Raw genomic sequence first — 26,316 nt, forward strand, 5'->3', positions numbered from 1 at the left:
CTACCAAGGAGAGATGGATTTTTTCAACACTTCCATATAAAACGTCTTTATATCATCATCCCAGGTGTCAAAATAAAAACACATACCCCAATCTCTTTTCGTTACCCGAGTGCTGTAAAGGTAAAATCTCTGAAACTGCACCAAAAGGCTCCAATCCTACAATGTTTTTAATCGCACGATTAATCGTGATTAATGTTTTTAATCGCTTGGTAGCCCTGTTATTAACATTTTGTTTTTATTTTGAAGAACACTATAGTAGTGATTGGGAAAAGCTGTGAATAAGAGCTTGTCTGCAATTATTGCTTTTCAGAAAGTTCTGACTTAATTAAAAACTACACTCTTGTCAGACCTCAGCAGCTAAGTATGGTTGGGCAAAGCCAGTACTTGGCTCTAGGAATACATAGATGTCTCAGGAAATGATGTTCGTTATTAAGTAGGTGGCACTCTTCTCTTTGAGTCAATGCTGAACAGGGTGGATTTGATTTAAATCACTAGTCAGGGAGACTCGATTTAATCATGGATTTCTACATAAAAATGCATTCTTGTTGGTTGTTATAAACTTAATACAGATTCTTCTCAACTCAGAGATAGATGTAGGTTTCCTTTTTAGAAGAACAGGAGTACTTGTGGCACCTTAGAAACTAACAAATTTATTAGAGCATAAGCTTTCGTGGACTACAGCCCACTTCTTCGGATGCATATAGAATGGAACATATATTGAGGAGATATATATACACACATACAGAGAGCATAAACAGGTGGGAGTTGTCTTACCAACTCTGAGAGGCCAATTAATTAAGAGAAAAAAAAACTTTTGAGGTGATAATCAAGATAGCCCAGTACAGACAGTTTGATAAGAAGTACCTTTTTAGAAGGTACACACTATACAGTTTTAATGTGATTTATTTTGAAAACTTTTCAGATTAGTTTTACAGCTATATCAGAAAATGAATGATTGGTTATTTCATTTACCAAAGGTAATTGAAGCTAATATTTATGAAGTCATTGGGAGGTGAACTATCTCCAATTCAACAGGTTAATAATTAATATTTTGAGGATTTTCTTGCCATGCTGTATTAGGAGGAGAACATCACCAGACAGACATTTAAATTGTTTTGTTTAACTAAAACAACGTTATGTATTCTGGATTTTTTTCTTGAACAGCAAACATATAATATTTTAACAAAAAAAGCATATGAATTTTTGAATTTAGTTAAACATACAAGTTTTTTAAAATCAGGTTTGTTTTTGTTAAGATTGTTTTTAACTAAAATAGTTAAATGAAATATTTAAAAAAAAAAAAAATTAAATTGACTATGTCAACCAGGTCAACATGAGAAACTTAAAATATTGGCTTCTGCAGCTAACTCAGTCATCTTCATCTTCATTTTCCCGTTTGTTCATAATCTGAAAAACAAGCTTTCCTGCTTTTTCAGGTCCCAAACAATTTCTCAATTTGGAATGAATTATTCCAAAGAAAGAAAATATTCTTTCTACACTGTCAGAAGAAGCTACTGCTGTTAAAAGTGAGATTATCACTTCAACAGTCTCTGAATCCAAGTGCTTAAGTGACTTTCTTTAAAAGATCATCAGCAAACATATTTCTTCAATGGTTCACCCTTAGCGCTGAAGTTTATTATAGTTGGCATTATGGAGGGATGATTGCTGGATGTCCATGTCATAGCCAACTCCTCTTCTTCTGCAGTTAAGGTTTGACCCTGGTACCGAGTATTGAGAATATTCGCAAGAAAATGAGCTAGAGATAGCACTTGTCCCATTCGTTTTTTTTAATGCTTGTAATTTAACTCTGACATTGCATAGTTCTCTTTTTAAGATCTCACTCAGTTCATTCCAAATTTCAACAGCATCAGCAATAAAACAGCTATTTCCCTGCATTTTATTCAAGGCTACAGAAATAGGCTTCAGGGTACTCAGCATGTGTTCAATACAGTAACTCCTCACTTAACATTGTAGTCATGTTCCTGAAAAATGCAACTTTAAGTGAAACAGTGTTAAACAAATCTAATTTTCCCATAAAATTTAATGTAAAGTCGGGGGATTAGGTTCCAAGGAAAATTTTTTGGGGCAGACAAAAGGCATTATATACTGTACAGTACTGTACTGTGGTGGGGCGGTGCCCCTGGCTTACCCCTGGGGCTCAGGGCTGGGGGTGCAGAGTCTGGGAGGGAATTAGGGTGTGGGAGGGCGCTCAGGGTGTGAGCACGGGCAGGAGGACTCAGGAGGAGTAGGGGCAGCCGTGCAGCCAGCGGCCGGAGAGAAGTGGCGCTTTCCCCTTCAAAGCGCCGCTTCTCTCCGGCCAGCTTTGAGGGGGAAAGGGCTGTTCCTTTCCGGCTGTGCGGCTACCCCTGCTCCTCCTGAGTTCTCCGGCCCGGGCTCGCAGGGCCACATTCCAAAAGGGGCTCTAGAGCTGCAGGCCGGGGGAGGGGACAGCTTCCCCGCTCGCTCCCTCCCTCCCAGAAAGTCCAAAGCACTGCCAAACAACTGTTTGGCGGTGGGGGAAGTACTGGGAGGGAGAGAGGAAGGGAGGGGGAGGAGGCGGAGAAGAGGAACTTGTGCAATGCTCCCTTGTAAAGTCAGCCAAACGACGTTATAAGGGAGCATTGCACAACTTTAAACAAGTATGTTCCCTAATGGAGCAGCGATATAACTTCGAAACAATGTTAAGTGGGAGTACGGTAAGTGAGGAGTTACTGTATTTCTCTTAAGCCCAATGTTGAGAACTTTGGCTGTGACAGTGCCATTTATTTTTTTCATGATTTTGTTCACAAATTGTCATCAGATTAGGCCAGTTCTTGATATAGTGCTCAAAACAATCCATTACGGAGTTCCATCGCACATCTTGTGGGAGAGTTAGCATGGTTCCTCCCACTTTTTTCAGATCAGCTGCTGCAAAGTGATTGTAACGAAAGTATTTTGCAATTTCAACTACGTTAGCCTTTATTTCTGGAACACTGAAGTCTATGACTAGGAGGTGCATCAAATGAGCACTGCAAACGTATGTTGCAGTGGGGGAGGTTTCAGTTGGATATTAGGAAAAACTTTTTCACTAGGAGGGTGGTGAAGCACTGGAATGGGTTACCTAGGAAGGTGGTGGAATCTCCTTCCTTAGAGGTTTTTAAGGTCAGGCTGGACAAAGCCCTGGCTGGGATGATTTAGTTGGGAATTGGTCCTGCTTTGAGCAGGGGGTTGGACTAGATGACCTCTTCAGGACCCTTCCAACCCTGATATTCTATGATCTAGCCAGCTTTCTATCCACCTTATAGTTAGTCCACTCATCCAGCCCATACTTCTTTAAGTTGCCGGCAAGAATACTGTGGGAGACCATATCAAAAGCTTTGCTAAAGTCAAGGAATAACATGTCCACTGCTTTCCCGTCATCCACAGAGCCAGTTATCTCATCATAGAAGGCAATTAGGTTAGTCGGGCATGACTTGCCCTTGGTGAATCCATGCTGACTGTTCCTGATCACTTTCCTCTCCTCTAAGTGCATCAGAATTGATTCCTTGAGGACCTGCTCCAGGGACTGAGATTTTTTTTAATTAATTTAATTAATTTTTTTAATCAGAGATGAGGCTGACTGGCCTGCAGTTCCCCGGATCCTCCTTCCCTTTTTTTTATTTTAAAGATGGACACTACAGTAGCCTTTTTCCAGTCATCCGGGACCTCCCCCGATCGCCATGAGTTTTCAAAGATAATGGCCAATGGCTCTGCAATCACATCTGCTAACTCCTTTAGCACCCTCGGATGCAGCGCATCCGGCCCCATGGACTTGTGCTTGTTCAGCTTTTCTAAATAGTCCTGAACCACTTCTTTCACCACAGAGGGCTGGTCACCTCCTCCCCATGTTATTAGCTTGGGACTCTCTTCACTCTCTTTTAAATAATATCTTCTCATCTTGGATACATTTGCAGCATTGTCTGTGACCAAGCTGCGTACTAGACATTTGAATTTTTTTTCACAGTTTGTTACAGCTTTTACTGCTACTTCTTGTAAGTATTCTGCTGTGTGTGCATTTCCTGATGTATCAATTGTTTCTGTAAGGAAGACATTCCTTTCTTCTCTTGTCACACGAGCACATACAACAGGATCATTGTGGACATTGCTCCACCCATCAAGACTCAGGTTCACAATTTTACCCACTAGAACTTTTGCACACTGTTCAATTTCTCTTTCATACACTTTATCCAGCAATTTGCCTGCGACATCTGCTCTGTTGGGTGGACTGTATCCTGGTCTTAATGACTGAAACATGTTAATGAAGTGTGGGTTCTCAATCATACAGAAAGGAGAGTTTGTTGCATAAACAAACAGGGCAATTTTTTCATCAGTTACTGTATATACTCGATCATAAGCTGGTTCGTTTATAAGCCGACCCCCCCCCCCAAGATGGATAAGTAAAAATGGAAAATTTTTATGACCTGTTCATAAGCCGATCCTATGCTTCAAGGGTCAGCAAACTTTGGCTCCCGGGGCATCAGGATAAGCTGCTGGTGGGCCGAGATGGTTTGTTTACCTCCACAGGGACAGAGGTAAACCTAAGTAAACAAAGTGTCCCAGCGCGCCAGCTGCTTACCCTGACAGGCCGGACAGGAACTGGTGGGGAAATTTTTTGGGGGGGAGAAGCTACGGGTCCGGGGTGTAACCCCTGTGACCACCCCCCACATGACACCACCCCTAGCCCGGGACGCCCACACTCTCCCTATCCCATCCCTTCCCACCTTATCTGGGGGGGAGCCAGGGGAGGATGTCTCTGGCCTGGCTGGAGCTGCTCAGGCAGGCTGGGCAGTGCGGCTGCAGCCTCCTCCGGCAGGCTGGGCGGCACGGCCACAGCCTACTCTGGGGGGCGGGATGAGCAGCACGGCTGCAGCCTGCCAGCCCCGGAGCTGCAGCTGCTTCGGAGGCTGAGGGGAGAGCAGCGTTGGCCGGAAGCGGAGAGACTCTGGCCCTGCCTCTTCCCTTCTGGCTCTGCTCGCTGTGCTGCCTCTGTTGGGGGGAGGGGCTGTGTCCCACCTCTCCCTCTCTATACCTGTTCATAAGCCGACCCTCTTCTCTGGTGCTTCCCTTTTTTACCAAAAAAATTCGGCTTATGAACGAGTATATACAGTACCATACCTCTTTTTGTAATATGCTGGTTCTTATCACAGACTTATGTATGACTGTTTCTGGATGATGGAGATTTTTTTTCTTTTTGCTACAGGTGATATACCAGGGGTCGGCACCTTTCAGAAGTGGTGTGCCGAGTCTTCATTTATCCACTCTAGTTTAAGGTTTCGCATGCCAGTAATACATTTTAATGTTTTTAGAAGGTCTCTTTCTATAAGTCTATAATATATAACTAAACTATTGTTGTATGTAAAGTAAATAAGGTTTTTAAAATGTTTAAGAACCGGGCAGTGTGAGTGCCACTGAAAATCAGCTCGTGTGCCGCCTTTGGCACGTGTGGCATAGGTTGCCTACCCCTGTGATATACTGTTGCTATGTGATATACATGATGTGACTGAAACACTATCATTGGCAGATAACTCTGAAACTATAGAAAATTATGGTGATCTTGAAGGTGGATAGTCTTCAAAATCCTGTTTGTTGAGGATGGATTCTCCTAAACAAAATAAGTCAATGCAGTTATTTAATTATTATTACCATACTGCTCATTTATTATTACTCATTGCATTCACTGACACTTAGTACTACTTTAAAGGTGAAATTGTAAAAGGAAGATCTGTTATTTCAGCTATTTATTTTTTATCACAACTGGATCTAAAATGATAGAACGATAGAGTAATAACTATATTTTTTGCACAAACATGAGAATTCAGGAATAGTCCAGAAGGAAGACAGGCAGTCTTTAAGAAAGAAGTATGAATTAAAAAAGTTTACCAATCTGGAGATCCTGCATGTTCAGACATGTTCCTTTCATCATCTTCAACGCAGCTTCCTCCTGAGAAGGAACACTTCTCATGATGTTGTTTCATTCAGGCAACCAGGCCTTGCATTTCTTTGTTGCACTGTTTTCATTTTGCACGCGTGCCTGTCTTACCCACAGGTAGAGGAACTTCATTAAAATATTCCCAAACTGGGTCTCTTTTACGGCCTGCTGCCATTATAAGTTTTCCCTTCTAGTGAGAGAATGGTATGGTAGATCTCAAATCAATGAAGGCTACACTCAGAAAGACCTCAAGACTTCTGGAATATGCTAGTCAAACAGTTTCACTTTTGTTTCTACTTCTTGTCTCTCCCTTCTCACATTTATCTCCAGACTTCTTTTCCTTATCCAGATCTATTCCACCCCCAGCAATCTCCTATTCATGGAACTTTTTGAAACTTTGCACTTTTAGAGAGGGGTAAGGGATTGACTCTGTGTACACAAATTTACGGAGGGACAGTAGGGTTGAGGTCTGTTATTTCTCACCTCTATATATTTATTTAGTTATTTAAAAACATTTTTGCTGTTAACAAGCATGTTACCTCTGGAGACACAAATCCACAGGTTGGGAACTGCAAAACTAAGCATCTCCGATGGTATCTTCTAGACTGAGCATTGAGTCTCATTGAAAGACTAACCTAAATAATATATACAGAAGCCCCTGGAACCCCATAAGATTGGGTCCCTAACCCATGAATTGTTGGAACTCATTTACAAAACTTTTCTTAAACATTACATGAATATATTGTCTCATACTATAGAATTAGAATTTATAATCTATTCCATGATGAGATATCTTTGAGCTATAATGTATCTTAATTAAAACTATCTTCAGATAGGTTTTTTCCTCAAAAAAGCATTTTATCAAAAAAATCCAATTTAAATTAAAAAAAATCCAATTTTGTTTTTATTTTTTTTTTAAATCATTGACTTTTATCCGCCCTGGTGCTGAACTAATGCCCCATGGTGCAGTGGGCACTGTGGCTTGGGAACCTATCTTCTTGATAAGATGTAAAGCCAAGATTATGGTTACTCCAACATTCTGCTGAGTATCTATTCATAAGAGTAGATGTGTTTAATTCAGGTGTCCTGGCCAAATTCCAAATTTTGTTTGGTTAACTTAAAATTCCTCCTGCAGTTTCAGTTGAATGCAGCATTCTTCCTCACATCTATTCTAAGCCGTTTCATGGTGTTGCTGTTAACTGATAAACATCTGATGCCTGTATCCCAGAGTCAGCTGCTTTTGTATGGTGAATGAAGCATTCTATGTATGGTTTGCATATTCATTTGTAAGGTGCAGTGGGATTCCTCAGAATGAAAAGCAATATGAAATATAAGATGTTTGTAAAATATACTACATATGTACAAGGGGCTGAAGTACAATTCCTCTTACCTATTGTGCATTTAAATTCCAAACTATAATACTGAGTTCACATTAGTCCCTTCAGATTAATATAGAGGCTAATTCTTGCTCTCTGACTTTCCCTGGTATTATGTGGATTTTGTTCCTGGAACCTGCCCCTCTGAATTTTCTGCCTCACTAGACGTAATTGTTGTTTTGTTTTGTTTTGTATAGATCTGTTTTTTTAAATGGTGGCATTTAGCATTTCTGTCGATATTACAGTTGGTTCTCGTTAAGCAGGTTTGTGTTGTAGATATTCACGTTGTGTGTTATGAAACCAAGAACATTGGGAAGGATTGCTATCGGATGATGCAATAGGCTTTTTGCAATGGAATATACAGTGTTTAATATCTAAAGTATTAAACAATCAATTTGTAAGCACCTAGAGGATATGGGTAATAAGTAATAGCCAACATGGATTTACCAAGAACACATCATGCCAAACAACCTAATTTCCTTCTTTAACAGGATTACTGGCGTAGTGGATGGGGCGGGGGGGGGGGGGGGGAAGCAGTAGACGTGATGTTATCTTGATTTTAGTAAGGGTTTTGATACAGTACCATATGACATTCTCATAAGCAAACCAGGAAAATGTGATTTTGATGAAATTACTGTAAGGTGGGTGCATAACTGGTTGAAAAACTGTACTCAGAGTAGCTATCAATAGATTGCTGTCGAACTGTGAGGATGTATCTAGTGTAGTCCCATAGGGGTCAGTCTTGGGTCTAGTACTATTCAGTATTTTCACTAATGACTTGGGTAATGGAGTGTAGAATCCACTTATAAAATTTGCAGATGACACCACACTGGAGGAGTAGTTACTAGCACCTTGAAGGACCGGATTAGAATTCAAAAAGACTTTCACAAATTGGAGAGTTGGTCTGAAATCAACAAAATGAAATGCAGTAACGAAAAGTGCAAAGTACTACACTTAGGAAGGAAAAATCAAATGCACAACTACAAAATGGGGAATAACTGGCTAGGTGTTAGTACTGCAGAAAAGGATCTCAGGGTTATAGTGCATCAAAATATTGAGGATGAGTGAACAATGTGATATAGTTGTGAAAAAGGCTAATCTGTTGTGAATTTGAGGAGTGTCATATGTAAAACTCGGGAGGCTTATGATTAAATAATCTGTCTAGGATTTTACGTTGTGCCTATCACTATGGTATCTGAGCACACCGTTGTGTGTCTGGGCAGGCATCTCCAATTCTGCTGAAGAATTTAGGTTCCCTTATACTAATGATTGTTCTTCTTCGGGTGCTGGTCCCTATGTGGAGTCCAAACGTGGGTGCGCCATGCGCTGGAGCTGGAACTGTTCATAGTGTGTGTTGACCTGCACATGCGTTGTGTGTTGGCCACATGGCGTGTCCATGGCTTTAAGAGGCTGCGTGTGTCACCGCAGCTCCAGTTCCCTCTTACCATTGCATAGTCAGAGTAGGAACCCCTGTTCTTTGGTGCTCCTAGCTTGCCTAGTAGTACTGCATTTTCCCGCTTTTTGCCTTGTATATAGTTGGTTTCTTTAATAGTCGTAGTTAGTTGTTCATTTTAGATAGTTAAGTGTTCCTCGTTGGAATTCTCCCCTTTGTGGGACTCTCTCTTCCGGCCTGGGGATTATGCGCAGGCAAGCTGGCTTTAAGTACTGTGGTTTGTGCCCTCTCTCTCTGTAAGCAATGAGCACCAACGCTGCCTTTATTGTTTGGGCAAAGCCCACATTGCCGCTCGCTGCTCCATCTGCCACTCCTTTCCGTCCCAGACTCAGGAAGCTCGGGAGCTTCGTCTCCGTATGTTCCTCATGGAAGAAGCAATGCAGCCGCATGCCCCTTCATATCCGGCACCGGTAAATCTTTCAGAATGACAGCTGGCACCAGCAGTGGGCACTTTACCCTGCTCTTCCCACGCAGCATCAGCAGCACCGCCACCTCCACCCAAATCCCATTGTGTGGGATGCACACTCATGGGCATAAGGTCAGAACCCCGATGAGGACAGCTGCTAAATGCAGTGTTACCTCCTCGAGCCGCACCAGCTTGGGTGAGAAGTCGCACGTCAACTGTGAGGTTCCCACTCTGCAGAAGCCTCGTTTGGAGTATAAGTCGAAGCATTGTGCTCCGCCGGCACCGCCCCTCAGCTATGGTGACAGTACTGACACCATCACCTCCAGTGCCATCCACACCATCGGAACTGTCTGGTCTGTCCCACCTGGTCCTGCACACTCCAGAACGCTTGTTCCCCCCTGACACCAACAGCCAAACTGCTGCTGTCCTTCTCTGGCTCTCCTCAGCATTCTGCACAGCCAGTAGTCCTTGGCTCTCTTCTCCAACCACGGAACTTCTCCTCATGGACTGCCCCCCATTTGTCCACCCCACACTGACGTCTCCGCTGATACCGGCCCCACCACTACCAGATCCATCTTTATAGTCAGACTGGTCCTCTGAACAGGACACAGCCTTCTCGCCGTCTCATTCCTACTGCCCGGATCTCCGCTGCCAACCCTATCTGCCTCACTATGGCCCAGCAGCCAACTCATGGCTCGCCTACCAGCAGGGACCGTCCATGCTGGGCGACCCCTATGCTTGCCATACTGGTTTGCCTGGGACCCGAGCTGCCTCTGTACCATTGGTACCAACAGCTCCCTCTGTCCCAACTGGGGCTTCTTTGTCTCCTGATGATGCCATCATCTCACTTGCACTCTCACCTCTGGATGACCATGCCCAATACCAGGACCTTTTCTGCCATGTGGCGATAGCCCTTAACCTCCCTGTGAAAATGTCCAGGATCATCATGATCAGTTCCTAGACATTCTGTTGCCTGTTGGGCCCTCCCGAACCGCCTTGCCCATACACTATGCCATTCTCCAACTGGCACAAGCAGTTTGGCACACCCCAGCTCCTGCGCCCCCACTAGAAAATGGGTGAGCGTAGGTACTTCATGCCAGCTAAGGGTACAGCCTTGTTCTCCCACCCTCGTCCAAATTCCTTGGTAGTCCAGGCGGCCACAGAACATGCTTCCCAGCAACATCTCCATTCCCCACACATCCCCAGACTGGGCAGCAAAAAAGCTGAACCTTATTGGCCGTAAGGTCTGTTCCTCCTTGGGCCTTCAGTTCTGCATTGCCAGTTAACAGACCATTCTGGCAAAATAGGACTTCCTGATCTACCCAAAACTTGCGGACTTTCAAGCCTTCCTGCCCCCAATAAACAGCAGGACTTTCAGTGCCTTCTGGACAAAGGCAAGTTAGTCGTCAAGATGGCCCGTCAGGAGCAGTCTATGCTACCAATACCATGTCCCACTCCCTGGCTTCCAGACTCGTTTTCCAACATGACTCCTGGTTACAATCCAGCGGGTTCCCAAAGGAGGTCCAAACCACACTTGAGGACCTCCCTTTCGACAATCAAAAATTATTCAGCAATAAAACTGATGAGTCCCACCCTCTGATTGCTGGACTTCTGTACCCCTGCCCCTACCCATAGACAGCACCAGTTGTTCTTCCCACCCCATCCCCACCCCATATACCAACCCTATCCACAGCACCAACCTGAGCCCTCTCGCCGCCGTCCATGCTCACAACATTCTAGACATTCCACTGCCTCTATCTTGGTCACTTCTTCTCTACTGCAACGGACCCCCAGGCAGAACTTTTGACTCCTATGAGAAGGAGAACCTTCCTCTGCTCCTCAGACTCCACTGCCGGTTACCTTCGGGGGTCATCTTGCCATGTTCACACACCATTGGCGTAAGATCACCACTGCTAGCTGGTTACTGGACATCATCCCAGCACGGGTACCTGATTGAATTTCTCTCCGTCCCTCCTCGTTGCCCTTTACTAGTTCGCTCAGGGAATCCCTCCCAACTCACTTTTCTCTAGCAGGAAGCAGATGCCCGCCTTCAGAAAGGCGCTGTGGAGTGCGTCCCATGAAGCTACCCTGGCCATGGCTTCTACTCCCTCTATTTCCTCATACCGAAGGAAGGGGGTGATCTCCGCCTCATCTTGGACCTCCGATTCCTGAACAAATTTATGCCGAACTTCGGTTTTCGCATGGTCACGCTCCCCGTTATCCTCCCGGGCCTTCCCCATGGCGCCTGGTTCACAGCTCTCAATATGAAGGATGCCTGCTTTCATATAAACATCCATTCAGCTCATCGCAAGTTCTTATGCTTCATGGTGAGCACCTCCGATTATCAGTTTCACATCAGATTGCCACTGCCCCCCCGCATCTTCGCAAAGGTCTTCGCAGTTGTGGCAGCTCACATGTGTCGACTGGGGCACTCCCTCTTTCCTTGTCTCAATGACTAGCTTCTCATTGCACCCTCTCAGACTGGTCTTCATGCTATCCGGACCCTCTGTGCCCTCCTGGACTACCTGGGTGTTTGCATCAACGAAGCCAAATCTGTGCTGGTCCCCATGCGCATCTTCACCTTTATTGGATTGCACCTGGACTTTGTCGCAGCCCTTGCCTTTTTCCCTCCGGACCCGCTTTGCTGCCCTTACCACTCTCATCGCATGCCTATGCCGTTGGCCACACACACATGTCCGCCTCTGCCTCTCTATTCTAGGCCATATGGCTGCCTGAACTGCAGTCACGCCATTCGCTCGCTTACACGTGTGCTGCCTCCAACTGTGGCTCTGCTTGGTCTACAACCCAGAGACAGACATTCTCCCCACCTGGTACTCATATCCCCTCCGTCCTCGCCTCCCTGACCTGGTGGTGCACCCCATCCACGGTCCTCGCAGGTATTCATTCGCTCGTCCCATGCCTCAGACTACTCTCACCACCGATGCTTCACTAGTGTGCTGGGGAGCCCACTTAGATGGTCGCATGGCCCAGGGCCTCTGGTCACACCGTGAGGCGAGGATGCACATCAACATTCTCGAACCATATGCCATCCGCTTAGCTTGCCAGGCCTTCTGCCACTTCTCCGCCACCACCATGTCCAAGTGTTGTCGGACAATGTGGCAGCAGTCGTATATGTCAACAAGCAGGGTAGAGCCTGATCCCTCTTCCTCTGTGCCGAGGCCATTCTCCTTTGGAACTGGTGCTTCCAGGACAACATCACACTCCACGCGGTACACCTTCTGGGCATGAGACAGGGCTGGATTACCCAATAGGCAGACTAAGCACGTGCTTAGGGCACGAGCAAAGCAGGGGGCACCAAAAAAAATTGAGATTTTTTTGGAAAAAAATTGATATTTGATATTTCAAAAAAAGCATCGAAGTAATCATCATGGGAAAAATCAGAACTCTGTTAAACTTCCTTACACTCCACTACACACTCTTCCCCCATTTTTCTGTTCTCTTTTTATTATTTATTCCCACCTAAACCAGGGGGGTGTCCTACTAACGTAGATCGAAATAATGCGAGGAAATCAGAGACTGTAACTGATCATCCTACTCCTGGTGGTAAAACAGACATTGTTCTAGAAGGTGTGGATGTGTCAGATACTGAACCTGCTCATGCTGTAAATAATAGGAGAAAAGATCCTGGTATGTGGGTTGATTTCAGTACCGATGATGTAGCTTACTGGATAGATCATGGACCAAATGACAGTCAACGCCACACTGGGCCATTTGAGAAATCACGGACTTTTACCAATGGCAAACAAACAAGATATTGTCCACAAAAAATATTTTTCGGCATGAAAGCGAATCGTAAGAAATACACTCGAGAATGGCTATTGTATTCACCATCAACAGGGTCTGTGTACTGTTTTGTTTGCACACTTTTTGCATATAAACCTTCAACATCCCGGTTTGCTGCAGATGGATTTAGTGACTGGCGGAATACTGTTTTAATTGAACAATATGAAAATAGCACTACTCACAGAGATTCAATGTTGACATATTTAAATCGAAGACAGGGCTTTGGATTGACACAAAAATTGGAAGAACAAATTAAAGAGGAGCGTGCATACTGGCAACATGTCTTGCAGCATGTTATAGCTGTTATTCAAACATTAGCTGAACGTGGTCTGCCTTTCCGGGGATCAAATGACACATTTGGATCATTGCAGAATGGAAATTGTTGGAGCTTGTGGCTCAGTTTGACCCATTTTTAGCCGGCCATATCTCAAAATATGGGAATGCTGGCAAAGGTAACCCATCATACTTATCCAAGACAATTATGTGCTGAACTCATTGGTAAAATGAGTGACAAAGTTCGTTCAGCTATTGTGGATGAAATAAGTACTGCTGGGTATTTCAGTTTATCTGTCGACTCTACACCTGATCTTTCACATACTGATCAATTGAGTATTGTACTAAGATATGCGTCTCCCACAGATGGAAAACCAGTTGAACGATTTATAACATTCCTCAATTTGAAAAGCCACACTGGTGAAGAAATGGCAAATCAAGTACTGCATTATCTGTGCCAAGTTTGCAAAATAGATTTCTCAAAGTGCAGAGGTCAATCTTATGACGACGCTGCCAACATTGCAGAAGAAGCTTTTAGAACAGAACAAATATGCCATATTCATACCATGTGCTGCACACTCTCTGTCTTGTTGGCCGCAGTGCTGTTGATTGTTGTCCGGTGGCAGTAAGGTTTTCCTCAACAGTTCAGTTACTTTATACATTTTTCTCTGCCTCAACACACCGATGGGCAATGATTGTGTGTTGAAATCTCTTTCTAATACTCGCTGGGAGGCACATGCAGTGGCAACAAGTGCAATTCTGGAGTCCTTCTCAAAGATTGTGGATGCATTAGAAAGTATAGCTGAAGACCAATCACAAAAGGGATAAACTATATGAGAGGCAGAAAGCATTGCAAACGAGATGCAAGAACTAGAGTTTGTATTCATGTTGACCATGTGGAATGAAATTTTACAACACTTTTACCACACAAGTCAAGCTCTCCAAGAAAAAGAATTGGATTTGAAAACATGTGCAGACCTCTGTCAATCATTAGCAGACCACTTACACATTTTGAGGAATGATTTCGAAAGATTTGAAGACATATCAAAAGATATCTTGCCTGATACTAACTACAAAGAAGCCCAGTCCCGCAAGCGAATCAGGAAAAAACAAGCAAATGATAGCAGTGCAACAAAAACATCATTGAATCCTAGAGACAAATTTCATGTATCTACTTACTATGCTACAGTTGATACACTTGAAGCTCATATGAAGAGGAGAGGTGACGTGTACAAAGAAGTATCAAGTAGATTTTCTTTTCTAAATGATATGGACTTATCTGATGAACAATATTCACAAGGTTCCCAAAAGCTAGTTGACTTATACCCTGTTGACTTGAACATGAATCTCTGTGGAGAAGTACGGCAGTTCCACTGTTATATGCGCGCAAAGTTTAATGAAACAGGAAAAATGGAATTCAGTCACATTGATCTTTATGACACAAGATTGAAAGATGGAATACAATGTGTATTTCCAAATGTAGAGATCGCACTACGTATTTTTCTAACATTGATGATTACTAGCTGCTCCGCAGAACGCTCTTTTTCTCAGCTGAAAAGAATAAAAAACCTTCAGAGAACAACAATGTGTCAGGACAGACTTGATTCACTTTCCCTATTGTGTATGGAAGCGGATATGCTTCGTTGAGTCAGCTTCGATGAACATATCCAGAATTTTGCAATCAGAAAATCTAGAAAGAAACTATTTTAATTTCAGCATACATGTAAGTTTTGTGTCATTACAAAAAAATAAAAAATTATTTTACGGTATAGTATTGTTTTTATTTTGAATTACATATGGGCGGGGGGGACACCATAATCTTTTCAGTTCTTAGGGCCTCTAAAGGTCTTAATCTGGCACTGGCATGAGCAACTCCCTTGTGGACCAACTCAGTCACTCCTTACATGCAAACCAGAAATGAGAATTCCACAGTCTTGTTCTCTGCTCCATCTTCCATGAGTGGGGCACTCCTCGATGGGACCTCTTCTCCACATTGACCAACCACAAACTCCCCCTCTTCTGCTCCTGGGGAGCCCTTGGTCCCGGTTCGCAGGGAGATGCCCTTCTCATTCCCTTGACCAGTGGAGCTCTATTATGCCTTCCCATTCTCCTGCTTCCCCTGATCCTAAGCAAAATCCACCAGGATTGAGGGACTGTTCTCCTTGTGGCCCCTGCTTGGCCCCGCTAGTATTGTTTTCCAGACCTCCTTCATCTCTTCACTAATCCCCCAATTCCCCTACCCTTGCTCCCCAATCTCCTCACTCAAGCCCACAGCCACCACTGGCTGCCGTGATGGCAGACCCACCTTTCACCATGACAAGGTCTCCCTATGTCTTCACCCCAAATTCCTTCCCAAAGTGGTCTCCTCATTTCACCTCAACCAGCGTGTGCACTTACCCACCTTCTACCTTAAGCCACATGCCTCTAGAAGGAGTGCATGCTACACTCCCTTGATGTACACCAAGCACTGGCCTTTTACCTCCAATGCGCCCGAGGCTTCCGCACCACCCCTTGTCTCTTCATTGCCATCGTGGCCACGCTCTTTCCTGCTGGGTCTCCCACAGCATCACTGACTGCTATGCACTCTCTGGTGTTCTACCCCCCCACTCCATTGGTCACAGCCCACTCGACACAGGCTCATGCAGCACGTCGGCTTTCCTTGCGGGCATCCCGTGTCAGGATATTTGTAGAGCGGCCACTTGGTCCTCCATTCACACCTTTACTGATCATTGTGTCTAACCCCTACAACAGCAGATGTGGCAGTTGGCCATGCTGTCCTTTGAACTGTTATTGCTGGAGAGCCTCCATGCTGAATACTGCTGGTTGCTATCCCTTGTTTGGAATCCATATAGGGACCAGCATTCGAAGTCGAGAAGGTTACTTACTGTAACTAGGTTCTTCAAGATGTGTGGTCCTTATCTGGATTTCAGTCCTGCCCTTCATCCCCTCTACTCCGGGCTCTCCTATTGCCTGGCAAGAGGGAATTGGAGTGGCATCAACCCCGGCAGCCTCTTTAAAGCCTCAGACATGCCACGTAGCCGATGCACGTGTGGGTCAACGGACACTACTATGAATGTCTCTGGCAATGGCATGCATGTGCACCCATGTTTGGAATCCAGATTGGAACCACATATCTTGAAGAACTTCCGGTTACAGTAAGTAACCTTCTCTTGCTTAACATGAGCAGTAATTCTGCTTAAAGGGGGTGCAGTCAGGTGCTGTAGTGCTGCTTAAATCTTGTGTGTGTTTGGGCTGATTCTCTATTTGAAGCTCTAGCAGCTTACAGCCTCTCCTCAGGTGTTATGAATTTCATGTTCCTGGCTATTAATTCATAATTTTCCTACATGCCGTGGTTCCATGCTGGGTTTCTCCACAATTGCCCCTGTGTTTGGCTGGGCAGGTAAAAAGGTCAGTCCTTATCCCTGTTCAGATAGTGCCTCTTCCCAACTCCATGGATCTGTTTAGTAACATCTCTGATTCTGCAGACTGACTGGGCGGCAGGATTAAATCTTAAGGGTAGTGAACTGTGTTAAATGGTGTAGTGGTCCCTCACTCTCAAGTGGGGATGGAGGCCATTCCACCTTGCTGTATCAGGCAACAGCACTTGGGCTCAGGTCTTGCTGGCGTCGCTGATTTGTAAGAAGTCTATAGCTCTGTAACTCCCTAGCAGAGGCGAACAAGCAGTAACAGTCTGATGCTCTCGCCCCCTTCGGTGGGGCAGAGCAGTCTTTAGACGGCAGTCCCGGCAACTTCTCCCCAGGGTCGGCAGCAGACTGGAGAGGTCTGTCTCCTTCCTTGGCTTCTGCCCAACTGAGCTTCAGGGCCCTCTCTTTATACTTCCTGTCCCGCCCTGGTACTTCTGGCAAGGGGGAGGGGCAGGTCTGGCTCCGCCCACCAGGGGGAGGGTAGTGGTCCTTCTTTCTCAAGTCCAAAGGGAGGCCACTCCGCCTCACTACAAATGGCTATTCCTTTTAATGGAGATGAAAACTCATCCACTGAGACATCCAGATTCAGGATTCTACTGAACTTTCAAAGGCCATACAAGCATTTACAATGGTTTGGTGATTTACCTCCTCCCAGCATTAGAAGTTATTTTGAATAATGTCAGTAATTAAAGTGATGCAGATGAATTAAATCAATAGCTAAAATATTTCAGATTATACCTAAAAGTTATCCAGGAGAGATTGTGTAAAGTTAGACATAGAGGTATTGAAAATTAGCACTCAGGTCAGAAACCAAAAAGCCACAGCATCGAAAAGCTCATGCTGCAGTGTGGTAACTCTTTCTTCGAAATTTCCCCAAAGAACAGGAAACGGAGACAGCAAGCATAAGTGGGTGGGACTCTGAGGTTAGAACTGTTATTAAAATAAAATATTTGAATCTAAACTTTGCTGATAAACACTTCAGTTGTCTATGATGGTAGCAGAGAGTAGTATTCCAAGAGATCAGAACTTGAGTACAGTAAATAAGGTGAGTTTTTTTTTCTTGAGTGATATTGTTTTTAGATTTAAAAAAAAAACATGAGCTTTCTTATCTTAGAAAAAGTTGTATTAATCTGTTGCAGCCTATAAAGTGTTGAGGACGGTTTTCAAAGTTTAGTATCTACAAATTAGGTGGTTTAGAGCAATATTGTTTTGAAAAGAAAAGAATTGCACTGTCTCCTTTTTAAAATGAATGGTTTAAGCACACTAATGAATGTGAAAATGAGTTCTTGTAACTGTGTGGTAAATGTTCAAATTCTTAGCTGCAATGAAACCTCAAATTCTTCTAATCCAAAATTTGATATAATGTCTTTGTTTTTAGTTTGTAAATTCTCCCTCTGTTTTTGTAATTACCATCTATTCGTTTCCTATAGCTTTTTTCAGAGCATCATAATTAAGTTCATTTTTTATTTTGGAAAAAATAGTATTTTCTCTTAATGTTAACTTTTATGCCAAGCTCATTTTTGAAGACTTTTTACTGCACTAGCTTGAAAGCAAGGTGTGTTGGTGTTAATTATATCTGGACCAAATTTTAATACCTTATTTAGTTCTATAGAAAGCACCTCAGCAAATCCTGTTAATACCAGTTAGTATGTCATCCAAATTGTTTTACTAACTTAAATAACAGAAATGTTAAATAATATCAATTGTAGCTATTATATTATGCAGGGAAAGTTAGATTCTCTTATAGTAAACACAGGAAATACAGCATGATGAATTCATATTGAAAGTTCTTCTATTTTCCTCATGAAATCTTTATCTTACTTCAGGAGCGGATTTACCCTGAAACATACCATGCCGTGGCACGGGGCCCCCAATGACAGGGGGGGCCCAAAACATAGGTGTGGGAACTAGCAGTGCGGGGGGTGCTGCAGCATCCCCACATTTTATGCGGGGCTCCACTGCCGCCCAGGGTCCCGGCTGGCGCCCAGGGCTCTGCAGGGTCCGCTGCCACCCGGGCTTCTGGCTGGCACCCAGGGCTCTGTGGGCTCTGCTGCCGCCCAGGGTCCTGGCTGGTGCCCGGGGCCCTGCGGGCTCTGCTGCCGCCCAGGTTCTGGGCTGCTGCCCCATGCCACTTACGTTAAAACATATTGTTAGCTCAACAGCCCGGGCTCCTGGGGAGACAGGGAGGTGCCCAAGCCCGGCAACAGGGGCTGCAGCGCGGCGGCTAAGAGGGATCGCAACTGCCTGCTTTGCAAGGACCCAGCGGCCAGGGGAGGCGAGCAGAGATCAGCGTGCGGAGGCAGTGGGGCGCTCAGGTGGCCGCTGATGGAGTCGTGCCCCTCCCCCCCCACCTTCAGATATGTGTTCAGTCCATGTGGGTTTCTGTCTGCTTCTCTGGGCCGGCCAGAGTGAGGCTGCCGGGGCACCCGAAGCTGTCCTCAGCCATGAAGATCTTGATGTCTTCTGTTTCCTTTTCCAGCCCCATGGCAGCTCCACTCATGGGCTGCCGCCCCAAGTCCCGGCTGCTGCCCTCCGCTCCCAGGCTCTGTGGGCTCCACTGCCGCCCCGCTGGCCGGCCCGGAGTAGCGGGCAGAACACCAGCTGGGCAGAACACCAACAGCGGGCTGGAGCCCCGGGTCCTTTAAATCGCTGCCGAAGCCCCGGATGGCGCAGCCCAAGCAATGCTGAAGGTCTGGCTGGTGGAGGCTAGCCCCGAGCCCAGCTCCTTCCGGGGGCCCGGAGCCAGCAATTCTGTCGGCAGTCCTGCCTTCACTCCTAGTTCCCACGCCTATGGTTCCGGCTGCCACCCTGCGGCCCACACCCAGGTCTGGACCTGCGCCTGGGGTGGACAGGGGTCTGGCTTTATTTTTCTTGGCTGTGTCCCCAGGGGGCCCCCGAAAATGAAGCTACGCACAGGGCCCCACTAACTCTAAATCCGCCACTGTCTTATTTTATCTTTCTACCTCCCATGGTCTTTGGATTTTTATGAGAGAACTTCCAAAATGTTGTTGTGTAATCTGTGTAATTTTTCAATTATCTGATACAATTTCAAATCAGTTGTTTACTTCATTCTTCTAGATCCCCAAGTAAACCCTTGGCACGGAAATTGATGAGTGGGATGGACTGGGAGGTAGTGAGTAGGAATTCATTGTCTGATGACAGGTTAGAAACACAGAGCCTACCATCACGATCTCCACCTGGAACCCCAAATCAGTAAGTAGAATGGTGTATCCTCTCTGCAGTCATCATTGCCTGTTCACCTCTTATTTGTCAGTTATCCCTGTGCTTTAACAAAACATTAGTTCATTACCAAAATAAAGCTGTTTGTTTCACAAGGGAATTTCTACAAACTAGCTCTTAACATTCCTTTATGTGGAATTCAATGTTCTAAATTTTATTTTTGATGACATTCTTTGGTATATAATAATTCTAGATGCATCTCAAAAGCATCCAACCTATAAAAAAGTGTAACGTTTGGCATACCATACCATTTGGCATACCATAATAGTTTGAGGCGTTTCCCCAGGCGTTTCCTTGCATGACAGCTAACAGCTGGATTATAATTGCAATATATCTAATATATCTGACAGTGCTAACAGAGCATGTGAGGTGATAAATATGGCTTGAAGAGATGACATTAATAAAACGTCAGCTGTATAATTATTTTATTCAGGAATCATTTTAGAATTTAACTTTTTGGTTCTGTAATACAGTACCTCTTGTTAACATGTGCTCCAGGTATAGGCAGTAAAAAATGCTAGTGGGTTAATTTCCCTGTTTTTCTGCATTTCTTTTCTTACCTGCAAAATTTACTTTTAAACATCAGGAAGCTTTCTTGTTTTCTGTTTATGATGAATGAAAAGCATTCTTGATTTTTTTTACAAAATAGGACAGCAGTTCTTTTAGTCTGCTGAAAGTGATGCTGAATGAGAACAGTTCAGTATTGCATAAATGGTGATTTCTCATTGAATGTGTCTCGTCTTTAGAAGTTATTCCAGAGTGTTATGCTAATATCGGAAACATTTTACATTTAAAGTATTGATTGGTTTAATAATAATGCTTAGATTCTATAAAGCACTTTTCGCCCATAAATCTCATGGCATTTAAAATGAAGGTAAGTGTCAAAAGACCCATTTTTCAGATGGCACAACTGGGGCAGGAAGTTGAAGTGTGACTATCATGGGGTCACACAGTAAGGTTGGTGACTGTGTTAGGAATAGAATCCAGGGCTGAAATCCTGGCCCTGTTTAAGTTAATTAGAGTTCTGCCATTGACCTCAATAGAGCCAGGATTTCACTTCCGGTCCTTTTGACTGCCAGCCTATCCACTGGGTCATACTATTATAAGCAGAACTCCTTTCTTTAAAGTATTCCAGGCATGTTTCATGACCTTCAGGATTTATGGCAAGAGAGGGTTTTTTATTCAATTTACGAAGTGATAAATAAGCCATTCTTCATAATATCTTTGATTTGGTTATTGTTTCAGTATTTTTTGAAATAATAAAAAGGTTTTGAGAATTTGAAATAATGGAATTGAAAGAAAAATTAATTGAATGAGTGAAAATGAATTAATGGAATTACAATTCACTGTTAAATTCTTCAGTAAAATTATATATATGAATATATGCTTACATCTAGAAGGAAAATAAATATATTTTTTTAAATGGTACACTTATAGTTTTAGGACAATGCAGATTAAAAGCATCAATCTTGGAGAATTTTCTAACTGCTTAATTATTCTTTTCTCATTTAGTCGCAATTCTGCATTTACTCAAGAGGGAGCCCGTTTACGGCCATCTTCAGTTGGACATTTAGTGGACCACATAGTTCACACCTCACCAAGTGAAGTTTTTGCAAATCACAGATCTCCATCCTCCACCCAAGCTAATAGCATCATTCTGGAATCGTCACCGTGAGTTCATCCATTAATATATTATTACTATAGCACATTGAGGCCCTGATAGAGAGAGTCCCTTCCTCGGAGAGTTTATTTAGTTCCCTTTAATCTTTATCAGTAAAGCCCAGGTCCAAAAAACAGTAATTTATAAATAACTATTTTTAGAGGGCATTAATATAGATCTGATAAAAAGATAGTTGCCAGAGTAAGTGTCCTGAATTCAGGTGTTACAATGGTGTAGGATTTTACTTATGTCATAATTTTATTCAGTGCCTATAGATAGGTTTGGTGGAGTTATGTGAATATCATTCTCTGTGTGTATACAAGATATTGTTTTGCAAGAAGGAAAGAATGCATGATTTTGTGGTCTGATGTAAAGGCTTTAGTGGCATGGGTTTGGAAATGTTGCATTATTTTCAGGGGTCAAAAACTGTATTCTCTGTGTCACATATTTAAAAGAATTTTTTTAAATACTATAAAGCATTTTATTTATTTTTTTAAAAATATTGGTACAATTTTCGCTATACATACTTAAATCTCAACTTTACTATGAGACCAATTATACAGAGCTCAAGTGAAGAAGGAAACTAATATATTACACACCAGAAAAATGAAAGTAATTTATCGATAGATAAGTGTCACAGGAACCTTCCTTTTTCACTGGTATAAGGCACATGTTTCTAGTTTTTCATGGTCACAAATTACCTGTCACTGAGCAAACTAGTTATCATTCATGCTGGGGCCCAGACAAAGGCCATTTTTGTGGGGAATTCTGTATTTGTGGGAAAATAGGAAAAATTTACAAGTTTATTTTAAAACGAAGAAGTGGTTGTTTGAAGTTGTTCATAGGTTTCAAATGTTAGAAATTTTGATAGAACTGGATTGATGGGCAGAGTGCAAATAAAATGGTAAAAGGTGTGTAATAAATGCTATTTCTCTCATATCGCCACCAAATCTATTTCTATGTAGATAAATTGAACACTGGATGTGGTATAAAATAATTGTCATAATAATTTTGGGATGGGTCAGTAAACAAGAAAATTGTGCAGATTATCTCCAAGGAAAACCCGTAAAACATTTATTCCGCACCATCATGTATTTTATATGTGCCTTAGGTGTCATAGAAAATCTGCTTTAGGATTTTTTTAAATTTTTAGACAGTGTTTAAGAAGTTGTATGTGAACTTTCTGTTGTATCTCTCTGCCTGTAACTTACTAGCAGACCAACTGTTCAGGGCTGTTTTGGAGAGAGAAATTAAAAGTAATAAATATAAAACACCTCTTATAATGACCTAATAAAGCATTTATAAGACACAAAATTCTCCCAACTTTAATAGCTGATGTATCTTGCCTTTACAATGTTAGAATAAGTGTTGGCAATCTCCTTTTCCTCATAATATAAAACTCCCATTTTTAATCCTTTCAGAATCTGACTTCAAAGGTATCTGACTTCAAACAGAGACATTTTTATGTCTGTTGTTGCTGTGTGATATTCGTATTATGGTAGTGGCATATTAGGGTTCCGTTGTGGTAGATGCTGTACAGAGGGAGATGTGCTTCCTGCTCCAAAGAGTTTAAAATGTAAGATGAAGAGCAGCATACAAAAAGTGGGAGAGAGTGCCACAATGTAATATAAACAACTTTTTATATAAATATAAATATTTGCTCTATATTTTTGGCTTGGTGGTAATGTGATTATCAGCTTTCTCAAACTACCCCTTACTCTATTTATTAAATAGCTGATTTCTCGTAAGGGTCACCACAGAAGTGAGCCTTGAAAAGCCTTCTAGGAAAGGGTAGTGGCTTTGCAAATCAGTTCAGGCATGGATGTTCCTTGCATAAAATGTGGCAGGGAAGAAAGTGTAAAGGTGTGTGTGAGAGAAGCAGAAAAGCTATGATTAGACAAAGACTGAATTTTGTCTGAATTGGATGTGCAAAATTGGGACGTAGTCAAATATATAATATACCTACAACACAGTGACTTAAGTGTCTAAGGCTATGTCTACACTAGCGAGCTTACAGCGGCACAGCTGTACCATTGCTCATGTAGCTGCTTTATGCCGACGGGAGAGAGCTCTCCCATCGACATAATAAAACCACCTCCACGAGCTCTCCTGCTGACATAGCAATGTGCACACTACAAATTATGCCGGCAAAACTTACGTTGCTCAGGAGGGTGTTTTTTCCATACCCCCAACCCGAGTGACATAAGTTTTGCCGACACAAGTTGTAGTGTAGACCTGGCATAAGTCCCATTTAAAAACATGTAGTTTGTCACATGAGTGACATATGTCACTTAAAAATAGAACGTAGGCTCCTGAGTCATTTATGTGCTTTTGAAAATTTTACCTCCTTGTTTCTTTGAAGTGTCAAAATGTTACTGACTCAGGATTTGATAATGATCAAAGAATAGACCATCATAAAAAAAAATCTGTGGACAGAAAGTTAACTTTAAACTACTTAGCACCAATTTAAAGTCCAGGTAACCCGTGGCAGAGCACTGTTATGCGTTAAATATATATAATATAAATGAGCTTTTTGTGTTTAAAATAAAAAGCTCTTTGGACTGTAAACTGTGAGAGTTTAAAGTTAGGGAACTAAGAGAGCTATACCTCTCAGGACCCTTGTAGCATTAAGCCTGTTTATATCTGCAGTATTCTAGAGGAGATGCCTTGCATTACGTACAGATTCAGTTCATTTTAATTTGAAGAGTACACTTTTCACTGCCAGAAAAGTTTAGTCTTTATTGTGCTGTTTTAAGCAAATAAAACTAGTGGGTTTGCTGAATTGTTCTGATTACTTTTATGGTGGAATAACAAAGATATTGAGATCACTGAACTCATTTAGGTTGACTCTTTTACCAGGACTGAAAGGTCTGTAAATAAGATGCATCTCAGTGCACATATGTGCTGAAAAGTTTTTAAATAAAATTAAATCTAGTTACAAAGCTAGAGACAAAAGTATATCCTGATTTCTGCAGTATTTAGGGTCAATGAAACTTTGACCTAGCTTATTTTATTGCAGACACAACTGGGCTATCAGCACAAATTACAGGTGTTTCCTGTAATCTGGGTAATAAACTTTCAAATCCTGCATTTAACATTCTGGCAACTTTACCTTTTGACGTGTGATCCTCAACAGCAAATAGAGGAAAGTATCTATTGTAGAAAGGTGTAGAAATGTGTCCATACTGCAGCACTCTGAATAACTGACATTTATTGAGACCATAGCAAATATTAAATATTGCTGTTTGTTCTCATATTCTTCTTGCTATTTCACAGTACGTTGTGATGTTTCTGATTGTAATTTCCTGAGATAATTAAAATACCTCCTACGTTAATTTTTAAAAGAACATAAGAACTGCCATACTGTGTCAGACCAAAGGTCCACCTAGCCCAGGATCCTATCTTCCAACAGTGGCCTATTCCAGGTGCCCCAGAGGGAATGAACAGAACGGGTAATCATCAAGTGATCCATCCCGTCGCCCATTCCCAGCTTCTGGCAAACAGAGGCTAGGGACATCATCCCTGCCCATCTTGGCTAATAGCCATGGATGGACCTATCCTCCATGAATTTATCTAGTTCTTTCTTGAACCCTGTTACAGTCTTGGCCTTCACAACATCCTCTGGTAAGGAGTTCCACAGGTTGTGTGCGTGTTGTGTGGAAAAAATACTTCCTTTTGTTTGTTTTAAACCTGCTGCCTATTAATTTCATTTGGTGACCCCTAGTTCTTGTGTTATTTACTCGTTCTCATAACACTTCCTTATTTACTTTCTCCACACCAGTCATGATTTTATAGATTTCAATCATATGCCCCCTTAGTCGTCTCTTTTCCAAGCTGAAAAGTCAGTGTCTTATTAATCTCTCCTCATACCGCAGCCATTCCATACCCCTAATCATTTTTGTTGCCCTTTTCCAATTCCAATATATCTTTTTTGAGATGGGGCGACCAGGGATTTATATGGAGGCAATATGATATTTGCTGTATTATTATCTATCTCTTTCTCAATGATTCCCAACTTTCTGTTTGATTTTTTTTGACTGTCGCTGCACATTGAGTGGATGTTTTCAGAGAACTATCCACAATGACTCCAAGATCTCTTTCTTGAGTGGTAACAGCTAATTTAGACCCCGTCATTTTATATGTATAGTTGGGATTATGTTTTCCAATGTGCATTACTTTGCATTTATCAACATTGAATTTCATCTGCCATTTTGTTGCCCAGTCACCCTGTTTTGAGAGATCCTTTTGTAGCTCTTTGCAGTCTGCCTGGGACTTAGCTATCTTGAGTAATTTTGTATCATCTGCAAATTTTGCCACTTCACTGTTTACCCCTTTTTCCAGATCATTTATGAATATGTTAAATAGGACTGGGCCCAGCACAGACCCCAGGGGGACACCACTATTTACCTTTCTCCATTCTTAAAACTAACCATTTATTTCTACCCTTGTTCTTTTAACCAGTTACCAATCCATGAGAGAACCTTCCCTCTTATCCCATGACTGCTTACTTTGCTTAAGTGCCTTTGGTAAGGGACCTTGTCAAAGGCTTTTTGAAAATCTAAATACACTATATCCACTGGATCCCCTTGGTCCACATGCTTGTTGACCCCTTCAGAGAATTCTAATAGATTGGTGAGGCATGATTTCCCTTTACAAAAAACATGTTGACTATTCCCCGTCAAATTTTGTTCTTTATTATCGTTTCAACCAGTTTGCCCGGTACTGAAGTCAG

At 42.7% G+C, this 26,316-nt stretch overlaps 1 protein-coding gene across 13 annotated transcripts in view; it reads left to right on the forward strand.

Annotated features, from left to right (window-relative positions):
• PTPN4 (protein tyrosine phosphatase non-receptor type 4) overlaps positions 1-26,316 on the forward strand; it is a 227,045-nt gene that overhangs the window by 154,131 nt on the left and 46,598 nt on the right. For all 13 annotated transcript variants that reach the window (XM_065560477.1, XM_065560487.1, XM_065560482.1 and 10 more), the window contains 2 exons: positions 19,763-19,897; positions 21,437-21,595. In XM_065560477.1, coding sequence (XP_065416549.1) covers positions 19,763-19,897; positions 21,437-21,595 — 294 coding nt within the window. The remainder of the gene's footprint in view (positions 1-19,762; positions 19,898-21,436; positions 21,596-26,316) is intronic.

This window comes from Chrysemys picta, chromosome 11, assembly GCF_011386835.1.
Source record: "Chrysemys picta bellii isolate R12L10 chromosome 11, ASM1138683v2, whole genome shotgun sequence".
NCBI classification, from domain to species: Eukaryota; Metazoa; Chordata; order Testudines; family Emydidae; genus Chrysemys; species Chrysemys picta.